At 41.6% G+C, this 21,804-nt stretch overlaps 1 protein-coding gene across 2 annotated transcripts in view; it reads right to left on the reverse strand.

The window, feature by feature from the left end:
• The window catches only part of Tpp2 (tripeptidyl peptidase 2), a 65,468-nt gene extending 51,000 nt beyond the window's left edge, over nucleotides 1-14,468 (reverse strand). For both annotated transcript variants that reach the window (XM_090341908.1, XM_090341907.1), the window contains exons 1-2: nucleotides 14,251-14,468; nucleotides 6,574-6,702 (exon numbers count right to left, since the gene is read on the reverse strand). In XM_090341908.1, coding sequence (XP_090198034.1) covers nucleotides 6,574-6,702; nucleotides 14,251-14,415 — 294 coding nt within the window. In that variant the 5' untranslated portion in view covers nucleotides 14,416-14,468. The remainder of the gene's footprint in view (nucleotides 1-6,573; nucleotides 6,703-14,250) is intronic.
• Nucleotides 14,469-21,804: the final 7,336 nt, after the last annotated feature.

Below are 21,804 nucleotides of genomic sequence, written 5' to 3' on the forward strand. Positions count from 1 at the left end.
AAAATAATCATTAAAGGCTGTATCTCATTAACCATTTCTGAGTCAGCAGGGTATCTAGAAAATATAAGAAGCTCAAATATGTTGGCATACAACCTAGTACATGTACATTTTACCTAAAATTTAAATTTTCTTTAGAGAACACATTTTCTGCATGGACCATGATATGCACAAATAATATATTTCAATCACAAAAAATGGTCCCTAGCAGGCATCACAAGTGTACCACTACCCATGTATGTAGCATTGTAACTTTGGCTGTGGCAACTTCTTTGTATGGAGATTACAAAAAGAGCTGTAAAATGCCATGGGGGGGGGGCAGGGAAAGAGGGGTGGTTGTGGGTTTGAACTCACAGATTTCTTGCCCAGGCTGGCTGTGAACCAAAATCTTCAGATCTCAACCTCCTGAATAGCTAGTATTATGGGCATGAGCCACAGCACCCAGCTTTAAAATGTAAGTATTGAATGGGATTAAAAAACCAAAAATTAAAAATATATTTAAAGCCACAATTATTTAAACACCACACAATGAAAATAATCTAAGACATGATTTATATGTAATATTAAATGAAAAACTGAGAAAGAGTGAGGAAAGGGATGACACTGTCCAAATAGAATATACTCTTTACCTGACTTGCACAGCTATAAGCCTCTGTATATTGCTTTTACAATAAAAAGGTTTTTTAAATTAAAAAAAAAAAGAATGGAACAAAAATTTGCAGGAACCAAGGAATCACATGTATCTCAAGTCAAGACTATATATTTTCCTTACAGTGATGACAGACTACACAGTTTTACAAATTGTACACATGCCGTACTCTGGTCAACAGCTGTAATCCTAGGTACTTGGGAGACTAAGAATACAAGGACTGAAGTTTAAGGCCAGCCCAGGCAGCAAAGTTCAAGACCCCTTCTTAAGTCACTGCTGGGCAAAGTGGAGTACAACTCTAGTCCCTAGCTATGTAGGAGGCTGAGACTGGGAAAATAAAAAGTTCCAGGCCAGCACACACTGAGAAGTCCACAAGACTCTCTCTCTTCAAAAGGAAGTTAGTAAATGGTGCATGCCTGAGATCCAGCAATAACAGCAATCTTCCCTGAGGTTAGATCAGAGGTACAAGGACCATCTTCAAGGGAAAGAGGTCTTTATCTTAAAAATAACCAGTGGAAAACAGGGGTAGACGTGTAGTTGACTGGCACTGTGCCTGCCTAGCAAGGAGGTTGGTTCTAAGTTTAAACCTAATCCTGCCAAACAACAACCAAATTACATGTTGAAAGACCAGAGAATAGGAGTTATCATCACAGTTATGTTATCTAATCTTAGTCAAGTTCAAGGAAACCTAGCTTTTCTTACTGGGTGAGGTAACAATTACAGAATGTTACAAATTTGTATAACAAGTTATTTTGTCTTTAGAAGAATCAAAGCTTTACATTTTGGCTATTTTATTTAAAGATTAATTGATTTGTGTGTGTGTGTGTGTGTGTGTGTGCGTGTGTGTGTGCGCCTAGGCTTGAACTCAGAGCCTGGATGCTGTCCCTTAGCTTTTCTGTTCAATGCTAATATACAGCCACAGTGCCACTTCTGGCTTTTTAGTAGATCACTAGAGATAAGAGTACAAACTTTGCTCCCGAGCTTGTCTCTGAACTGTGATCCTCAAGTGTCAGCTTCCTGAATAGCTAGGATGATATGGGGGAGCCACTGGCACCTGGCCCATTTTGGTATTTTAAAATTTGATCTTAGCTGGGCACTGGTGGCTCATGCCTATAATCCTAGCTACTGGGGGGGGGGGGGGGGGGGTTGAAATTGTGGTTTGAAGCCAGCTCAGGCAGGAAAAGTCCATGACAATCACTTCTAATTAACCATCAGAAAACTGGAAGTGGTGTTGTGGCTAAAAGTGGAAGAGCATTAGCCTTGAATGACAAAGAGTTCAAGCCCCACAATCAGAAAAAAAAAAAAAATAAAGTAAAATAAATAGCTATTTTAAAAATGGTTCAAATTATATAGCAGTCACAATCTAATCATCAAATTTTTTCATTAGACATATGTCTTTAACTGCTATTTATATCTTCTCTTTTTTTCTTAAAAAACCAAAAAGCCACGCTTTTTTCAATGAGCCAAGTATCAACGTGAGAATACTGTACCAAGGAATAAAAACCTTTCTGGGTTCCCCTCCCCCAAATGACTTCAGACTCTGCAGCCTGACAGCACATGCCAGGACACTTGAACCCCATGTCCTCCAGCGGCTGCACGCAGTCTCTGCTAAATCTAGCCATGGTATTTAGATGACTGGGCTTGCCCTTCACATTTGTTATTTTCTTAAAATATTTGAAGCCAAATACTGATAATTTCTAAAGTATTTTCTTTCTTTCCCATATATTTTTTATTGTAATTAATACAAGGGTTACATTACATTCGCCAGATAGAAGGTACATTAATTCACATACATTGATACCCTTTCTCATGTCTTGGTTCCCATTTCCCTCCCCCCCACCCCCACCCTCATCTTGTTTTCCACCCTTCCCTATCCAATTTCAAATAACCAAATACAAATATATCCAATATATCAGATAACTAAGTGAAATACTGTAAAAATATGAGATAACCAAGGGACAACAAAAGAGATAAGAGATAACATAGTACATTAAGGACAACAATCACTCATTATATAGCTTTTGTTTCTATATCCTAGAGGTCCTTTCATTTAGCGTCATACTATATGGCCTTATGTATCTAGGTTTTGCTCTATTGCAAATCTCTGCTATGAGAGCCTAAGATTTCTACTGATTATGACAAATGAGGGAAACCACTGAGCCTAAGTTCCTTTGAGTCTGGCTTACTTCACTTAATATGATTTTTTCTAAGTCTTCCCATTTCCTAACAAATGGGGCAATGTCATTCTTTCTGACAGCAGCACAGAATTCCATTGTGTACAAATACCACATCTTGTTGATCCACTCATCAACTGAGGGACATCTGGGTTGGGTCCATATCTTTGCTATAGTAAATAGTGCTACAATGAACATTGTTGTGCTAGTGGATTTAGGATGCCCTTGTTTCTGAACAATTGGGTAAATGCCTAGTGGTGGAATTGCTGGATCATAGGGGAGCTCTATGTTTAGTCTTTTGAGGAACTGCCAGGCTGCTTTCCATAGTGGTTGAATGAGTTTGCACTCCCACCAGCAGTGTAGTAGTGATCCCTCCTGGCCACATCCCCTCCAGCATCTGTTGTTATTAGTTTTCCTGATCCTGGCCATTCTAACTGGAGTGAGGTGGAATCTTAGAGTTGTTTTGATTTGCATTTCTTTTATGACCAGAGATGTTGAGCATTTCTTCATGTGTCTATAGGCCATTCTTTCTTCTTCTTCAGAGAAGACTCTCTTTAAGTCTTTGGCCCATCTTTTAATGGGATGGTTGTTTCTTTGGAGATTAGTTTTGGAGTGATTCAAGTTTTTGAGTTGTTGATATATTTTAGACATGAGGCCTTTGTCTGTTGTATGGTTGGTGAAGATCTTCTCCCATTCTGTAGGCTTTCTAGTTAATTTGCTAGGTATGTCCTTTGCCATACAGAAGCTCTGCAGTTTAATGCAGTCCCACTTATCCAGCCTTTCTCTGATTTGTTGTGATTCTTGGTGCTTATTAAGAAAGTTTCGACCTGTGCCAAGGAGGCCTAGTGTATCTCCTATTCCTTCTTGTAAAGTTTTCAGTGTGTCAGCTTTTACCTCGAGGTCTTTGATCCATTTGGAGCTGATTCTAGTGCAGGGTGACAAAAAAGGATCCAACTTTAGTTTTCTGCAGGTGCTTAACCAGTTCTGCCAGCACCACTTGTTGAAGAGGCTCTTTCTTCCATTCTATTTTTTTGGCTCCCTTGTCAAAGATTAGGTGGCCATAGGTCTGTGGTTTAATATCTGGGTCCTCAGTTCTATTCCATTGGTCTTCAGGCCTGTTCTTATGCCAGTACCAAGCTGTTTTGATAATTATAGCTCTGTAATAGAGTCTAAAGTTTGGTATTGAAATTCCTCCTGCGCTGTTCTTTCTGCTAAGAAGTGTTTTTGCTATACGGGGGTCTTTTATTATTCCATATGAAATTTTGGATTGCGTCTTCTATTTCTTTAAAGAATGACATTGGATATTGATGGGTATTGCGTTGAATTTATAATTTCCACGATGTTGATTCTTCCAATCCAGGAGCAGGGGAGGTTTTTCCATTTCCTCAGTTCTGCTTTAATTTCCTTTTTCAGGGTTTAAAGTTTTCATCAAAAAGGTCCTTTACATTCTTAGTTAAGATAATTCCTAGGTACTTTATTTTCTTTGAGGCTATTGTGAAGGGAGTTACTTTCCTGATTGTTGCCTCATTCCTCTTACTGTTGGCATAGAGGAATGCAGTTGATATACCCTGCTACCTTTCCAAAGTTTTGAATCAGCTCAAGGAGCTTGGGAGTGGAGTCTATAGGATTCTTTAAATACAGAATCATGTCATCTGCAAAGAGGGAAAGTTTTACTTCCTCTTTCCCTATTTGGATCCCCTTTATGCTTGCTTCTTGCCTTATTGCTCTGGCTAGAAATTCTAACACTATATTAAAGAGGAGTGGAGAGAGTGGGCATCCTTGTCACGTTCCTGATTTTAGAGGGAATGGCTTTAGATTTTCGCCATTAAGTATAATACTAGCTGTGGGTTTGTTGTACACAGCCTTTATTATACTGAGGAATGCTCCATGGATTCCTAGTTTCTCCAGAGCTTTTAACACAAAGGGGTATTGGATCTTGTCAAATGCCTTTTCTGCATCTATTGAGACAATCATGTGATTTTTGTCCTTGCTCCTGTTGATGTGTTGAATTATATTAATTGATTTGCGTATGTTGAACCAGCTTTGCCTCCCTATGATGAATCTTGTTTGATCATAGTGTATAATTTTTTCTCAAAAGCTTCCTGCCTTCCCTCAGCTTAGAAGCAATTTGAATTTTTTTTTTTCTTGCCAGTTCTGGGGCTTGAACTCAGGGCCTGACCACTGTCCTTGGGCTTTCACAAGATTAAAGCTCTAAAACTTGAGCCACGGCACCATTTCCGGGTTTTTCTATGTATGTGATACTGAGGAATTGAACCCAGGGTCTTCATGCATGCTAGGCAAGTACTTTACCACTAGGCCAAACTCCTAGCCCCAATTTAAACTTTGATGGTAACGATTTCTTTCCTTTGTAGTATACTTACCTCTATGTGAATACATAAAATATAGTGTTAACTACATTTGTACTTTCTGTAATAGCTCCATTTCCATCTCATTTCCCTATCTTTCCACTGTTGTGCTTGCAAGATTTGAAATTCTTTGATATTTATAAGATTTGACCACAGTGTTACATTTAGCAATAGTTTGTTACAGTTCAGGGCTGTGATGCCACAGCTTGTTAGTATATATCACTTTCTATCTATTCTACTGTAATGTCTAGCTTGAGACTATCACCAGCAATTCTTTTTTTTTTTTTTTTTTGACTCCCAGGGCTTGAACTCAGGGCCTGAGTATGTCCTTGTGCTTTCTCAATGATGGAGCTCTACTACTTGAGTTACCACTTCTGGCTTTTTCTATGTACGTGGTACAGAGGACTCAAACCTGAGGTTTTTTTTTTTTTTTTTTTTTTTTTTGCCAGTCCTGGGCTTGAGCTCAGGGCCTGAGCACTGTCCTTGGACTTTCTCAAGGCTAGAGCTCTACCACTTGAGCCTCAGCACCACTTCTGGCTTTTTTCTATGTATGTGGTACCGAGGAATCGAACCCGGGTCTTCATGCATGCTAGGCAAGCACTTTAACCACTAGGCCAAACTCCTGGCCCCTCAAACCTGAGTTTTTGTAGAGTGCATGCTAGGCAAGCTCTCTACCACTAAGCCACCCTCGGGGCCTACCAGCAATTCTTTAGAAAGCTTTTTTAAACATATTCGTTGTGTATGCACATATAAGTTGTGGAAACAGAACTTCATGCCAAAAGTTTCTCCCTTCTAATGCTTGATATTTTCAGATTTTTAATTATTTCAAACATGCTGAAAAAATATAGCAATTTGATAAAATACGTATTAATCTTATCAAAGGACTTCATTCTTAGTGAGAATCTAGTGTTCATGTAATTTTATGTTTGAGTACCAATGACATCAGTTTATATGTTTTATTCTAAACAGACTACTATAGCTATCTAAAAATAAGTGACTAAGAATAAGGCTTAATATGGTTCTAAATATGAAAGCCTTACTAGGAATGCAGTTTCCTAAAGTAGTATCACTTACTCCAAGCTACTTCTATTAGCTTAAGAAATTACATTCAAGTTTTCCCATCTTTCACACTCAATCAGCTAACACCTCAAATTTCCTAACTACTTTTGTGCTTGTTTTATAATTTTTTTTTCTTTTTTTGTGGGTCATGGAGCTTGAATTCTGGGCCTGAGTGCTATCTCTGAGCTCTTCAGCTCAAGGCTACCACCCTACCCCTAGAGCTGCAGCCCCCATTCCCATTTTCTAGAGATTAATTGGAGATGTTTGAGGCAACAGCACAGAAATAACAAGAACATCATCCACTAACGAGGAAGAAGGTAACACTAACCTTCAGCACTCTTCCTGAAAGACCAGTAATTTCACCATCTTTTGGCTCTACTTCTGTAGCAGTATTCACATCACCACTTCCTGTTGTATCAATGATATCAATGATTTTTGGTTTTCCATCTGTTGTAACCTGAAAATTGAAACGATATGTAATTACAGGTTTTAACCTTTAAAGAAAGCAATACAAACCCATTTACATGCACACATGTATAAAATTTTCTACAACGATATATTTATTTTAAAAAGAGAACTGACCTGTTTCAGGTCCAAAGCCTGACAAATACTAATAAGAAAGTTTATTTACAGAAACAACATACAATCAATTCCTTAGGTGATTTCATATTTTCATTAATACATATCAGCAATGATCAGTACATGAATATCTCTGATCTCACACATAATGAAGACAAGCAACCAATAAACTAATTACAAATGCAGTCCACAGAGAGGATAATGAAAAAGGAGCAGAAGATTCATGGGCTTTCAATTTTAGCTTGGCTGGCAAGGGTCTTGCTAATAAAAATTTGAGAAGAGAGCGGAAGGGAAGTTTTGAGTATAAAACTTGAGAAGAAAAAATACTTTTATGACTTCATTAGTAAAATGCCACACTATCACTTCAAAATTTAACATATACCGAGTTCAATGTAACATGCCCTAAGGCTTTGCTTGGCTTCAAGCTTTGCCTTCTCAGGAATAACCACACAATCTTGCTTAAGCCAGAAACAAAAAAAATTCTTCTCTGATTCTCTAGTTTATGACTTGTACCAAACGCTATCAGGAAGATCAATTAATTCTTCTCTGAAAATAGTTTAAATCCGTCTCTGGTTCTTCACTACCCATTACCCAAATCCTCCACACCACTAGTGTTTCTCGCCTTTGCCTGCATAAGCAGATCACTTCCTTCACATCCTCCCTACTTCCACTGCTGGCCCCCACCAAGTCCAGAGTAAAAACAAGCTGTTCATGGAGTCACAGAGCACTCAGAATATAGAAACTGCACCACCTCTCTTCACTCAAGACTAACCACAGGTAACCCTTCTCAACTCCTATAACCTACCAACCACTTCCCTGACTCATCACTTTTTGCACAGGGAATGTTGTGCCTGAAATTCTCTAGCCCTGTAGTAGTTCTAGAATCCAATCCAACTCTGGGTTTCCTAGTGAAATGTCCTTCTGGAGGCACCCCTCCCCCTCTCTAATTGCCATCTAAATCTTGAACTCTTTTACTTTGCATCCTTTACAGAATGTTAAGCTCCTATCAATTTCTCCTATCAGAGTTTAAGCCCCATAAAGGCAACAACTATGTCTTCTCACCAATACCAAATTCCTAACAGCCCCTGCTTGGCACTCGATAGGTTTTTAATTACAGTTAAAATATCACTTATTGGGCCAGGAGTTTGGCCTAGTGGTAGAATGCTTGCCTACCACGCACGAAGACCCAGGTTCAATTCCTCAGTACCACATACATAGAAAAAAAGCTGGAAGTGGTGCTGTAGCTCAGATGGCAGAGCTCTATCCTTGAGCAAAAAGTGTAAAGTGTCCAAGGACAGTGTCCAGGCCCTGAGTTCAAGACCTAGGACTGGCATAAAAAAATCGCTTATTAACATTTACTATAGTTTTTGCAAAGTATAGTTTCTTGCCACAACTTTTTTTTTTTTTTTTTGCCAGTCCTGGGCCTTGAGCTCAGGGCCTGAGTTCTGTCCTTGGACTTTCTCAAGGCTAGAGCTCTACCACTTGAGCAACAGCACCACTTCTGGCTTTTTTCTATGTATGTGGTACCAAGGAATGGAACCTGGGTCTTCGTGCATGCTAGGCAAGCACTCTACCATTAGGCCAAACTCTCAGCGCCCCACAACTTTTTTTCCTACCCTACAATATGCTTGCATAGGAAACAGCAACAGTATATATTCATGAAAAAAATCGCTTCAAGACACTTTTTAGAATAGTTTTGCAAACGGCATTGGCTGAATTTAAAGTATATATTAAGCTAGATACTGGTAGCTCATACTCCTAATCCCATCTACTCAGGAGGGTGAGATTTGAAGTGTGCAATTCAAAGCCAGCCCAGGTGGTCCTGGGGCTTTTAACTCAGGTCCTGGGACCTGTTCCTGAGCATTACTGCTCAAGGGTAGCAGCTCTACCACTCTGACCCACAGTGCCACTTCTGATTTTCAGCTGGTCAATTGGAGATAAAAGTCTCATGAACTTTTCTGCTCAAGTTGGTTTTGGATTGTGATTCTCAGATCTCAGTCTGCAGACCAGCTAGGATTAGAGGTGGAAGCCACCCACCCAGCTGGCTCCAATAAACTACTCAGAAAAAGCTGGAAAGTGGTGTGGTGGCTCAAGTGTTAGATAAGAGTTCTAGCCTTAAGCAAAAAAAAACTCTATGAGAGAGCTCAGGACTTGAGCATAGCCCCACGACAAGCAACAAATTCCCTACCCTAAAAAAAAACATGACTACAAACAACAAAGCTAGAATTAACTCAATTAATAAAATTTAAAATGTAACAAACACAAAAGAATTATAAACAAGAAGTCAATGTTATACCTTAAAACTAGCTAGATCATGCATTAACAAGAAAATGTTTCAAATAAGTACATAATCTGAAAAATACACAATAGCCTTTCTTTAAGAAGGGAATCATCTGTGACTTAAAATCAAGAATAACAAGAGATCACAAATAAGCCTGAGTCCTCTCATTAGAAACCCCATTACAAGCATATGAACAAAGAAAAGAAGCCTAATGGGATTTCGTGGTTTATTGAGCATCTACTAATTCTACAAGCTTTACTCTCAAGTTTATCTTGCTCCCTCTGTGCCCCCCATCCTTTCTCCTTGTCACCCCCCACATACTATAAATACATTTTTGTTAATAATTCTTGTATGTGCAATTTTCCCACCCATTTAATTTTTAAATGAAAAGCAACCACTTTACTGAAGAAAAGCCAACAGTATTTATAGTAAAAAGACTTTTTTTTTTAATGAGAATTTGGCAATAACCTTTTGGAGAAGTGAAGGTGGTCTCTGGTGGCTCACACCTATAATCCTAACTACTCAGGAGAAGCTGAGATCTGAGGATCACGGTTCAAAGTCCGCCCAGGCAGGAAAGTCTTTGAGACTGTTACCTGCAATCAACTACTGGAAAAACAGAAGTGGCACTGGGGCTCAAAGTGGTGGATTGCTAGACCTGAGGAGAAAAAGCTCAAAGACAGCACCCAAGCCAAGTTTAAGCCCCACGACCAATCAAAGAAAACCAACCAAACAACAACAACAAAAAACTGGAACCACGTCTTCCATCCCCCTCTGAGGAGGGAAAGGTGCCCAGTAGATGAGTGGCCAAAGGCTTGGACAGAGCTCAGGTAATACTCTGCCTTGTGTGGCCAGGCAAAAGAAACTGCCCCAAGTTTTCCCCCAAAGGTCAACAATCCAAGTTACTTTATATCTCTACTATAACCACCATGCTGAGGGAATTGATGACGGCTGGGAGCCACTCCCTGAGGCCCTGCAGAAAGGAGTCAAACAAGAGGGCAGGAGGAGAAAGCCATTTTCAAGTGAGTGTGGTAGTGTCACTTGAGAAATGGAGATACTGAAAATGTGCTCTCAAGCAAGAATATTTCCTAAGTATTGTTTTGAGAACCTATGCTAAATGGATAAGAGGATCTTTGCTTTCAGAAAGTTTGAGAAGATAGGCTAGTAGAGAAAATAATACAATCAATAATAAAGGTTAAGGACAGCTTGCAAAAATGGGAAAGAGCTAAATGACAGAGAATAAAAATTAAAAATAGGCTGGGTGTCAGTGACTTACACTAATAATCCTAGCTCCGCAGAGGACTGAGCTCTGGATGCTCATGTTTGCAAAAATTATCTGAGAGGTACTCTCTCCAACTGACCAGCAAAAAGCAGGATGGAAGCATGGTTCAAATGGTAGAGTGATAGATATGAGGAAGAAAGGTTAAGTGAGCTTGAGACTATGAGTCCAAGCCCCCGTACCAAGCAAATAGCATTAGCAACCAGTTTTACTACATAGTATTACTTCCTCTTTTCTCAAATTTTTTTTCTCCACAGGAAAATCATATGCCTATACTATGCACACTTGTTCTATTAGCAAAACACTTAGTGTTACCAGAGTACATATATGATGATATATGCTTAAGAATTTTAACTTAACCAGGAAAACAGAATGTAAACAGAAATGTAAAATATTTTTACAGAGGATAGGAACGAAAAAGAGGGAGAAACCTCTAAACACTTAGTAGGAAATGAGCTTATTAATCTTGAAGCCTTACACCCTCACAAAATGGCCAGTATATACAAATCAAATATCTACGGGGGGGGGGGTGAATTCAATCAGTGACTTTCTAAAAAGTGAGTATGTAAAGACCCAGTTGAGCTACAAAAAGTTAGACAGGAGTTTACTAGCAAAGGGAGAAGGCCTGTGGGCAGCAGATTCAACTCCACATGCAGTGGCATGTACTGGGAAAAGATCAGCAACATCTGGATAAGCAAAGAGAGGAAATATTCAGGGGGCAAAGCACAAAGTAAAGCATGGCAGCTAGCAAACTGCAGACCTCAGATGAAATGATGGGAACTTCTAGCCATATGAGACTGGAGTTGGATGCTTAGGGGCCTTCCACCATAGCAAGATCCAATTTATATGTGTATAAATCCAATTTATGTTATATATATAAACATATTTATGCATACATTTATATATACTGTATATACCCAAAAGCAATTTTGATTTCAAAATGGTTTTGTTTTGAACAAAACTGTAATACAAAGTTTAACAGAAATTTATAATTCAAGTGTGATAATGTGAAGCAAGGATCAAGAGAAGTAAGACTAGAGGCCTCCTGGAGACCTGCTGGCTGCTGCACACAGTCTGGTCTAGTCCAAATTCCATCTTGTCTGTGTAAACTGACTGGACAGGCCCTTATAATCTCCCTTTTCTCCCTGCAGCCCTTCTTCCTGTTTCTGTAACAGCCACAGCACAAAGCTTTACCACTGAACGAATGAAACCTTAGCATCTGGAAAAATCTTTAAGTCTGTGGAGGAAATAGACACTTACGTAATAACTACTCCTCTTGTGCTATCATCTACTTCTTGACATACCCAGAAGCTATCACAAAAGAGAACTTGGCCAAAGAAGTCACCAAAGAATGAGACAACCGTACTTCTTCCAAGTGTGTACTGTGTCTCCAGGACTGCTTTAGGACTTGCTTGCCAAATGATCAGTTCCGCCTCTTCTTCCTGTCTTAGTCTTCCTTCCTTCTTTTATTTTTACCCACTTTATCTTAATGAGTATACATAAATTTACAAAATAAATACCTTTAAAACTCTATTCATGTTTCAAAGCCATCTTACTGAATTTCTTTCAACTAACGCAATTTGGTCAACATTTTAAAGTTGATAAAGAGTTGCTCCCATTTGATTTCAAATATATTTTATGGCTTGAACATTTACAGTATTACATGCAAATAGCTAACACATTTTCCCTGTACGTGCTGAACCAAAGACAAGCATCCAACTCCTTAGAAAATTTATAGTGTTTAGAGCACTTCTGCTACCCTTAACCGAGATTGTGGTCTGAGGATCTCTGGCCATGCAGAAGCTGCTCCTTGCCGGAGAGAGGACAGAGGAAGACTAAGACTCGTCATGCAGCCCCAGAGCTCACACCACAGCAGGACTGGGAGCTGCGTCTAACATCTGACAGTCAGGCCCTGTTCCACTTTGGGACTAAGAGATGTCAGAGAAGTGAGTGCAGTGGGTGTGCTGGATAGGCAGGATAGACTTAGGCAAGTTAGGACTAGAAGATAGTAACTAGAAGATAGTGTCAACTCTGCTAACCTATGTTAAATCAATAAACTATGCTACATCATTAAAAAACTTAGTGTTTAATATTTTAAAAATAGTATTTAGTACTTTTCTTGAGCACCTAAACTGCTCTCAGTTGTATGCGATTATTTTCCATAAAACATTGCAGGGTGATAATGGTTACTTCATAGAGAGTAACAAATACTGGACAGGCAGACTATTGAGCAAAATTGCTCCAAACTTTTGATTCCAGATCCTCATTATCCTGACAAAGGAACCAGTAAACCTCTTCCACCAGCCATTCTCCACCCACTTAGCCCTACAGAAAGTAAACACCCAGAGAACACAAAGGGAGACATAACCACTCTACAATAAAGCCTGGATGAGGTGATGCCTGTCACTCTTCTAAGTCTCAGGAGTTTTTAATACAGTAATTATAGTTACCAGGAGGCAGCTCATCACTGCTCCTCTTCTAATTCAGACCTGCCAGGCAAGATCATCACAAGTATGTCATTCTTCTCCAGAGAGAATTGGCAAGGTTCAGGAAGCAAGATTCCTGAAGGGTTTTTCTAGGTAGTGGCCAGATGGGCTTCCTCTTTTTTTTCTTTTCAAATTATTTTTTTAAATTATCTTTAAGCAATTATACCAAGGAAGTTTCAATTCAACCCGTCCGTACAACATTATCGTTCCCGATCCTGTTTATACCCTTAACTTACCTGGGTCCATTTTCACATGTACCCATTGACTACCATGAATGAATCTGCCTCTCTGCATTACCTACTATCCTCAAAATTGCCACCTCAAATGATCGGAGAGGAATGCGGAATCCCGAGTGGAGAAACATCAGGAGGGAGGAGAAAGAGAATGCTTACCATGGAAAGGGGGGGGGGGGCAAGATAACAGATGAAGAAGTGACCTATGGCCTCGAGGATTTAGCCAAAGACGACTTTGGGAGACAAGACAGACCCCCTGACGAGTATTACCTTTTTGCTGTCTGGTACATTTCGGTAAGGGGTGAAGTTTACAAAATGTTAAAATTTAAAGAGAGAACGCTTACTCGGGCAAAACGACAATGTTTCTAAACGGCAGTTGAAAGCATGTTCTCTTGGGTGCTGAGGTTTTTTTTATTTTTATTTTTTACATCCACAGAGTTAGATATAGTTTCCTAAGGCCGGGAAAAGTTGGTCCAAAATCAAGGAACTTGGCCTCTTAACGTACAAAGACTTTTAAAAACTACGAGACTTCAACGACCTCTCCCAGACGAATGAGACGACGAGATCGCTTTAAAAAAAAAAAAACAAAAACCAGAATACACAGAGGCGATCGGAAAGGGGGGCCCTTCCGGAAGTGGACCGGGAGAACTCCTGCCAGGCCCGGCTTCGGGACTACTCTTCCCCACACTTGTCATCATGGCTTGGGCTCCCGTCTATTTTCTTCTCCCCCCCGCCCCCCACTGCCGCCGCCACCTTTCCGACCCCTTCCCCGCCCCGCCCTCAATTAACAACGAAAATCCTCCTTCTTTAAGATGTCAAGCGAGGGCAGTGCCGGAGACACGGGGGGGGGAACCCCAAGATGACCCCGAGGGCGGGGGGGGCGTCCGGCCTGACCCCCGCGGCCCGGCCCCCACCAACTATCCGCCACGGGCACTCTGGCTTTTGTCCCGGCCGGGGGGGACCCCGCGCAGCCGGGGTCCGCGCCCCGCAGCCCACGCCCCGCCGCCGCCGCCGCCGCCGCCGCCCTCGGTCCCCGCCAGGAGCCCGGGCCCGGCCCTGGCTCGGCCTCGGGGGCGGGCTGCGGCCTGGCGGGCTGCGGGCCCCGCCGGGTCCCTTCCCAGCCCGCGCCGGGCCCTCGGGGCCGCCTCACCTGCATGCCGGGGGCCCCGGGATCGACCCCCGTGTCCAGCACGGCGATGAGGACTCCCCGCCCGTCATACTCCGGGTAACGGCAGAGGAACGAAGCGGCTCCGGTCTCTTTCTTCGGCAGGAGACCGTGGAAAGGGAAGGGCTCCTCGGTCGTGGCGGTGGCCATGGGCGCCGGCGGGAGGACGACGAGGAAGAGGTAAACCGCCAGGCCGCGCGCGACGAGCACAGCGCGAGGACACCGGGGCGACCGAGGCCGGCCGAGCGGGCGAGGGGCGGGGCCTGCCGGCGCGCAGCCAATCCGGGACCGCCAGGCCGAGGCGGCCAATCACGCCTCGCTACGTCACCTAACGGCGCCGCACTCCGGAGCCGGGTCCCCGGGTTGCCCCGGCTGCAGAGAAGGGGGGCGGAGTCTGCGGCGTGATTGTTGGGCCTGGTTCTCGAACCCGCGGAAGGAAGGGGGGGTGGACCCACGGCCGTGAGGCTGAGTCCAGCGGTCCTAGACCGAAGGAGCCCTCGGGGGGGGGGGGGGGGCAGGGAGAGGCGGGGGCCTGGGGCCTGGAGGCGGGGGCGGCTCCGGAGCCCGCGCGCCCCGGGGGCTGGGCCTGGTCCCGGGCGGCGCGGGCGGCGCGGGGCGGCCGCAGTTCCAGCCGGACGAGGCGGGGTGCTGGCCGTTCGGTGGTCCGGGTGGCCCCTGCCGTCGTCGGCGCTTACCCTCGGCCTCCAGGGTGGCTGAAAATGACGCTGTCTTCTTTTCTTTCCCTTCATCGAGGTTCCCGATCGCACCCTCCGGCCGGCTCACAGCGGGATAACCATCTGTCGCAGCCCTTGAAAGAGCGGACGTCCCTTTGGCAGTCTCAGCGTTGTCTTTAAAGAGCACCTCCTGAAACCTTACAGGGTGATAAGGAAAATAAGTCGTAAGAGGAACCTACCAAGAATTCTCTTTCAGTAGGAATACGTGTGTGTGTGTGTGTGTGTGTGTGTGTGTGTGTGATTGCACGTGTGCTTTCTGCATTCACAGGAGCTCCTGCTACATTAAGTCACACCACGATTTCAGAGTAGTACAGCAAGCATAAACGGCACTCGGGCACATTGATCTGTAACAATTGCACAGTTAAATTGAATTTTACTGATGAAAAGAGTAATACCACTCTCTGGCTATTGTCTACATCTATCAGTACAGGAAATATTCAAGGAAGAGGTTAAAATACAGATGCTTCCCCCCCCCCCCATACAACTTTCTGAACCCCTGTTTTCTACGGTAAGGACTCCCAAGGTAAGAATGACTGGTAAAGGAAATACCAATGTGTTCCAGTTTCCAAACCACAACATTTAGGAAACCAGGAATTCATACTTGCTCTGTGAGCTATGCTTGTAGCTATGGTTCCAGCTATTTTCTCCATCATTTGCTTATTCCATAAGATTAAAGAAGCGTGTTCTCTTTAGTAGATAGTAAAAGAGAAAAGCGAATGTGTTCCTTCTTATTCCCACTGTTGGTAGTAATATCTATAAGCAAACCTTCAATCACTTGGACAGAAAGGAAAAACAAACAAACATGAGAAACCCAGAAGGCATTTAGTGAAGAACCTAGATAGGATGATAAAATAGATAGAATGATATTTCAGACAAACTCTAGTCCAGTCGCTTCATTTTACATGAGGGAACAAAAGGATGATGATGAGTGAGAAAATGAGATGTTGGAAGAGCTGGGTTACTGTTTTCATGGATTCCACACCCCCCCCCCAAAAAAATGGGATGAACTATTTATTATGAAACCTAAGTGTCAGAATATTGTTAGACTTTTTTTTTATGTGTGTGCCAGTCCTGGGCTTGAGCTCAGGGCCTGAGCACTGTCCTTGGATTTTCTCAAGGCTAGAGCTCTACCACTTGAGCCTCAGCACCACTTCTGGCTTTTTTCTATGTATGTGGTACCAAGGAATCGAACCCAGGTCTTCGTGCATGCTAGGCAAGCACTCTACCACTAGGCCAAACTCCCGGCCCATTGTTAGACTTTTGTAACAGCATGCTTCAGGTTATCATTCTATTGTTTCGGCATTATTATTTTGTTTTTCCTGTACTGGAGTTTGAACCCAGAACCATTCACTTAGTAGACAGTTGTTTGGCTGGTGATTCATTCCTCCGGCCATTTCATGGGCTGCTGGGTTGGACAATCCACCTGTTTTTGGCTTTCTGTTCTAGTTGGGATGGCAAGCACACCACCACACCCAGCCTCTGTTGAGATGGAGCTTCTGGACTGTAATGGTCTCCATCTCAGCCTCCTATGTAACCAGGATGACAGCTCACAGTACATGTCCAGCTAGACACTAAGGCATCTTGTTTACTGTTTGGATTGGCCTGGCTTAGAACCATGATCCTCCTGATCTCAGCTTCTAAGATGGCTAGGATTTACAAGTATGAGCCACCAGTGCCAGGCAGATTCTTGTTTTTTATTGTGTACCCTACGAAAATGTTTTAAAGAAATTATATACCCCTTTGTTCAGTTGAGAATGATACCTGTATTTATCATAGATTTAGAAATTTATGAACCACATAATTTAAGATATATAATATGTTCATGAGTTTTTGTAACACTCATTTACATATATCCAGTAGAATATGGCTGATCCTCTGATATCTGATATATTATTTATAAAATAATCAAACTCTTATAATGAGTTGCATTCTTCTCTCATGATGTCTTAAAACTTAGTTCTACATAGGTCATAATGTGATTTCCATTTGTCCTATTACAGGTATAAATCTATTAAAATACATCTTAATTATATATATAGGGCTGGGAGTTTGGCCTAGTGGTAAGTGGTTGCCTAGCATGCACAAAGACCCGGGTTTGATTCCACCGTACATAGAAAAAAGCCAGAAGTGTGCTGAGGCTCAAGTGGTAGAGCTCTAGCCTTGAGAAAGTCCAAAGACAGTGCTTAGGTCCTGACCTCAAGCCCAGGACTGGCAAAAAAATAATAATAATTATGTAATCAAAATCTCCCCATTAAAATTTTAATTTTGGATTACCTTTCATTGCAAAGTTGATCAAGATAGTATGAATAAATCTCAAACTGTTTTAAAATGACAGAACATGGAATAGGGATGTAGATTAGAGGTAGTATACTCACCTCAAATGAATGAGGCATGGGGCTCAATTCCTAGTACCTCAAAAAAAGGTTAAATGTTATACAAAAAGCAGGGCATCAGTAGCTCATGACTATAATCTTAGCTACTCAGGAATTAGAGATCTGAGGATTGTGATTCAAGACCAGTCCAGTTAGAAAAGTCTATGAGACCATTATCTCCGGTTTACCAGAAAGCTGTAAATGGAGCTGTGGCTCAAGTGGTAGAGTACTAGCTTTGCACCAAAAAGGTCAGGGACAGGGTCCAGAGCCTGAGTTGAAGCCCCAGGACTAACACACACACACATACACATAAACACTAAATTATAGAACAAAAAATTGAATGGAAAAAATTGTATTGGAAAATGTAGCTATTAAAGAGATATATGAACAAATCATCCTTGCAATAATGTCAGATCAAGTCTAGTTACAACAGGGTTTTCATGACTGCTTTTCTTTTTACAATATATTTTTATTGTAATTAATAAAAGGGTTACATGATATTTGCCAGATAGAAGGTTCATTAATTCACATGTATTGATACCCTTTCACATGTCTTGGTCCCCATAACCCTCCCCCCCCCCCATCTTGGTTTTCCTCCCTTCCCTATCCAATTTCAAATAACCAAATACAAATAAATCTAATATATCAGATAACAAGTGAGATACTGTTCATGACTGCTTTTCTTGTAAAATTGGAACCATCAGCTGCTAACCTTTCAGGAAGCATGACCGGGGTAGAGAATCATTGTGTAACTTGACTGGAAGGTGACATTAATAAGATTTAGATGTGCAGCTGCTCCCATTTTATGAACTCATCTGACAAATGACATCTTGTGCTATAACTTTTGCCTAACTTGGAGAAAAGGTGGATTTAATTAGACAAATGAAAAGCTGAACCTAACACACAGTAGAACACTGGATGCTGCTGTGCTTCAATGTTTATTTCCTAGTGCTTGTTCCTCAGCTGGGATGTTTGGAAAGTCTGTGCCCTTTATTTATTACCTACTGTGTTTAAGTTTTCTTAGTGCTTGTTCCTCGTGGTAGATTGTAGGGTGTTTTGAAAGACTCTACCCTTTTCCTAATAATCATGCTCTTAAAATTTGTTATTGGATAATGAAAACAGATTCATAAGCTGGGCATTGGTAGCTCGTGCCTGTAATGTTAGCTATTCAGGAGGCTGAGATTTGAGGCCAGCCAGCATAAGAAAGTAAATGAGTCTCTTATCTCCAATTCACCACCAAAAAAAATGGAAATGGAACTGTGTTTCAAAGTGATAGAGCACTAGTCTTGAGGAAACAAATCAGAGCATGGGAAGGTGAAGGCAGAAGAACGGAGGCCAGACAAGATCCCATCTTTTTTTTAAAAAAAAGGGGGGGGGAAGGGAATGACTCAATTGTTAGAATGCTTACCCAGGTACCAGGCATAATACATAGTACAGGAAAAAAAAAGAAACAGTGCATAGGTATGGGACTTCAAAGCTCTTGCCTTATAAAACGTGAGAGATGAGGAGAGGGTGACACTCTTCAAAAAGAAATGTACTCATGACGGCTTATGTAACTGTAGCCCCATCTGTACAGTACCTTCGCAATAAAAATTTTTTTTTGCAATAAAATTTTTTTAACATGAGAGATCTATAAAAATAGAAAGGGCAAAGGTGAACAAATCTGTGACTTGAAGACTACTATTTTATGCAACGCTTGAAATTACTTAAACTCAACACAAAGTCATTTAATTCATTCTTTATCTTCAACATACAGTGTTAGACATGTTATATGTTTATTTTTTTTATTCTTTGAGTTAATGCTATTCCCAGTTGCCCCAGAGTTGGGGGTGGGGGAAGGGTGGGAAGAATATCAAATGCTAAGTTAGTTTGTGCTACTGTCTGAGAGTTTACTGGATGTGGGAAGGAAACAAATAGAGGATAATTGGCAAGGAAGAGGTGATATAGATACGAGACTTAGATAGGGGAAGAGAATGGGGAGGAAAGGGCCGAGTAAGGTCAAAGGTGTCAGTAGCACTAGGTAAGGTAAAGTAAAAAGTGATGCCCCAAATGTCCCATTTACTATTGTCCAAAGCAGGAGGTGTGGAGGCAAATGTCGTTCATGGTCCTTTCAGGGGACCTGTCCCATCCAAGGCTGCCAGTTAATGCACAGGGGCAATGAAAGGCAATATTACCACACCATATCATTTAACGGATGTGTGTGTGTGTGTGTGTGTTGTAGGGGTCCTAAGGTGCTATGTCCCTGACCTTTTTGTTCAGGGCTAATGCTCATCACTTGAACCGTACCTACACTTCTAGCTTTCTGTTGCTTAATTGCAGATAAGAATCCCATGGATTAGCAATCCTCAGTTTTCATTTCATCATGTGGCTAGGGTTAAGGTTTCAGGCATGAGCCACCAGCACCCCACTATTTGGAGAACATTTTTTAAATCAAGTTTTCCAAACCATGTGGAGATTCCAACATGTCCGAATCATCCCCAGAGATTGTAGCAAGGCCATACCTCTTTTTTTGTGTGTATGCAAATAGTATAATATGCCAATATTATACTAGTTTCACTATTCTGCACCTTTGTTTATTTCGCAATAGTATCTGGTGAATGTTGTTACATAGAGTCATTATTCTTTGTAGGCACTCATACTATTGTTTGGACATGCTATTGTTTATTTAATCCTGTGGGTGTGTTTTAAAATGCCTTTCGAAGCTGGCAATGGGTATTTTCTGGAAACTACAGTTGTTTCCAAAACACAAATCTTACATGAAATAAACTTCTTCATTTACTTGAATTCTGCCAAAAAGCAGTGTTTCATTGCGGCTTATGTTGTTATACTTTAACCTGTGGTCTCTGCTATGTGGGCAGACTACCACCTGCATGCTTTATGGCATTTAGTGATTGGTAAAGAATGGACTCCTGGAATGAAGCAGACAGAAGGAAGCAGATAGGGACATGGAGCGTAGGCTGAAGTTTATGAAGGGTGTTTTCCCAGGGTCTGGTGTGGTCTCCAGGCCACCATAGATTCCAGATCTCCCAGGAAATCCTAGGCCCGGGAGCCCTTGCGCCTGTGGTTCCCTTGCTTCTTTACAGGGAACACTCTTGCTTGACTCCTTTGGATTTTCTCTGACTTTAAAAACTATAATGCAACAGGGTACATTATATGTGAAAGAAATAATTCCCTTACTATAAAAATGAGATACATGTCACCTATATATAGATATTGATACTGATATACTTTCCTAGGCTCATGGTGGTAGGTTATGGTTGGAACGCATAATGGAACACAGCCACTCACCTCATGTCCAAGAAGTAAATGAGGAAGAGAAGATAGGGTTGGAGTATCACTACCCCCTTAAGGGCACACCTCTGGTGACATGAACCACTCCCACTAGGTTCCACTCTTAAAATTCCCACTGTCCCCCAACAGTGCCACTCTGGACACCTTTATGCAGTAGGATCTAAAGGACAGTATCACATGAATTCTGTTTGAATCTGTTTGTGTATATCAATTTCCCTTACAATTTCCCTTGGGGCTAGGAGTTTGGCCTAGTGGTAGAGTGCTTGCCTGGCATGGCAAAAAAAAAAAGTACTCCCACTGAGTTTCCTGACAGTCACCATGATGATGATGACAGATTGCATTAAGTGGGATGGGAATCACTGGTCAAGGTATGGTCTCTAGCCTGCAGGCTCTGCTGCAGGAAGCACCTTCTTGTACTCAAGCCTGGGTCTGCCTAATTGGGATGGCTGTGTTTACAACATCTTTATGGTGTTTCATAAACTCTGACCATCTGCCCACGCTTGAGCTGCCAGAAAAACCTGTTAGGTCTAGGATTCCAGTTAAAGGCCAATCTAGATGATCTGAATCCTCCTGAACTGAGAGAGAGAGGCAGGGAAAAAGATTGCAAGGCATAGAGAGAATTTAAAGGGTCTTATCTTTCAGATCTAGTTCTGCCACTAATTAGCCATGTTTCCTCAACTATAAATATGAGAGTTTTATAAGTTAATGAGAATAATAACTTCCACCAAAGTAATACCTAATTATTATTAGCATGTGGCTGGTGTGTAATGTAGATGCAATAAATGGAGATCACCAAAACATTCTACAACTTCAAGTTAAGACAAAATATTTTTTTTTGCAGTCCTGGGCTTGAGCTCAGGGCCTGAGCACTGTCCTTAGGTTTTCTCAAGGCTCTACCACTTGAGTCTCAGCACCACTTCCGGCTTTTTTCTATGTATGTGGTACTGAGAAACCGAACCTGGGTCTTTGTGCATGCTAGGCAAGCACTCTATCGCTAGGCCAAACTCCCAGTCCAAGACAAAGTATATTTTTAAAAAGGATTATTAAATTAGCAAAAATTAAAATAAATCTCAATTTAGGCATATGGTAAACAGCCCTTATAACTCTCTTTCCTTGAGATAACTAAACAATTTATAATCTAT

The sequence above is a fragment of the Megascapheus bottae genome, chromosome 11 (assembly GCF_031878675.1).
Source record: "Megascapheus bottae isolate mThoBot1 chromosome 11, mThoBot2.hap1, whole genome shotgun sequence".
Taxonomy (NCBI): domain Eukaryota; kingdom Metazoa; phylum Chordata; class Mammalia; order Rodentia; family Geomyidae; genus Megascapheus; species Megascapheus bottae.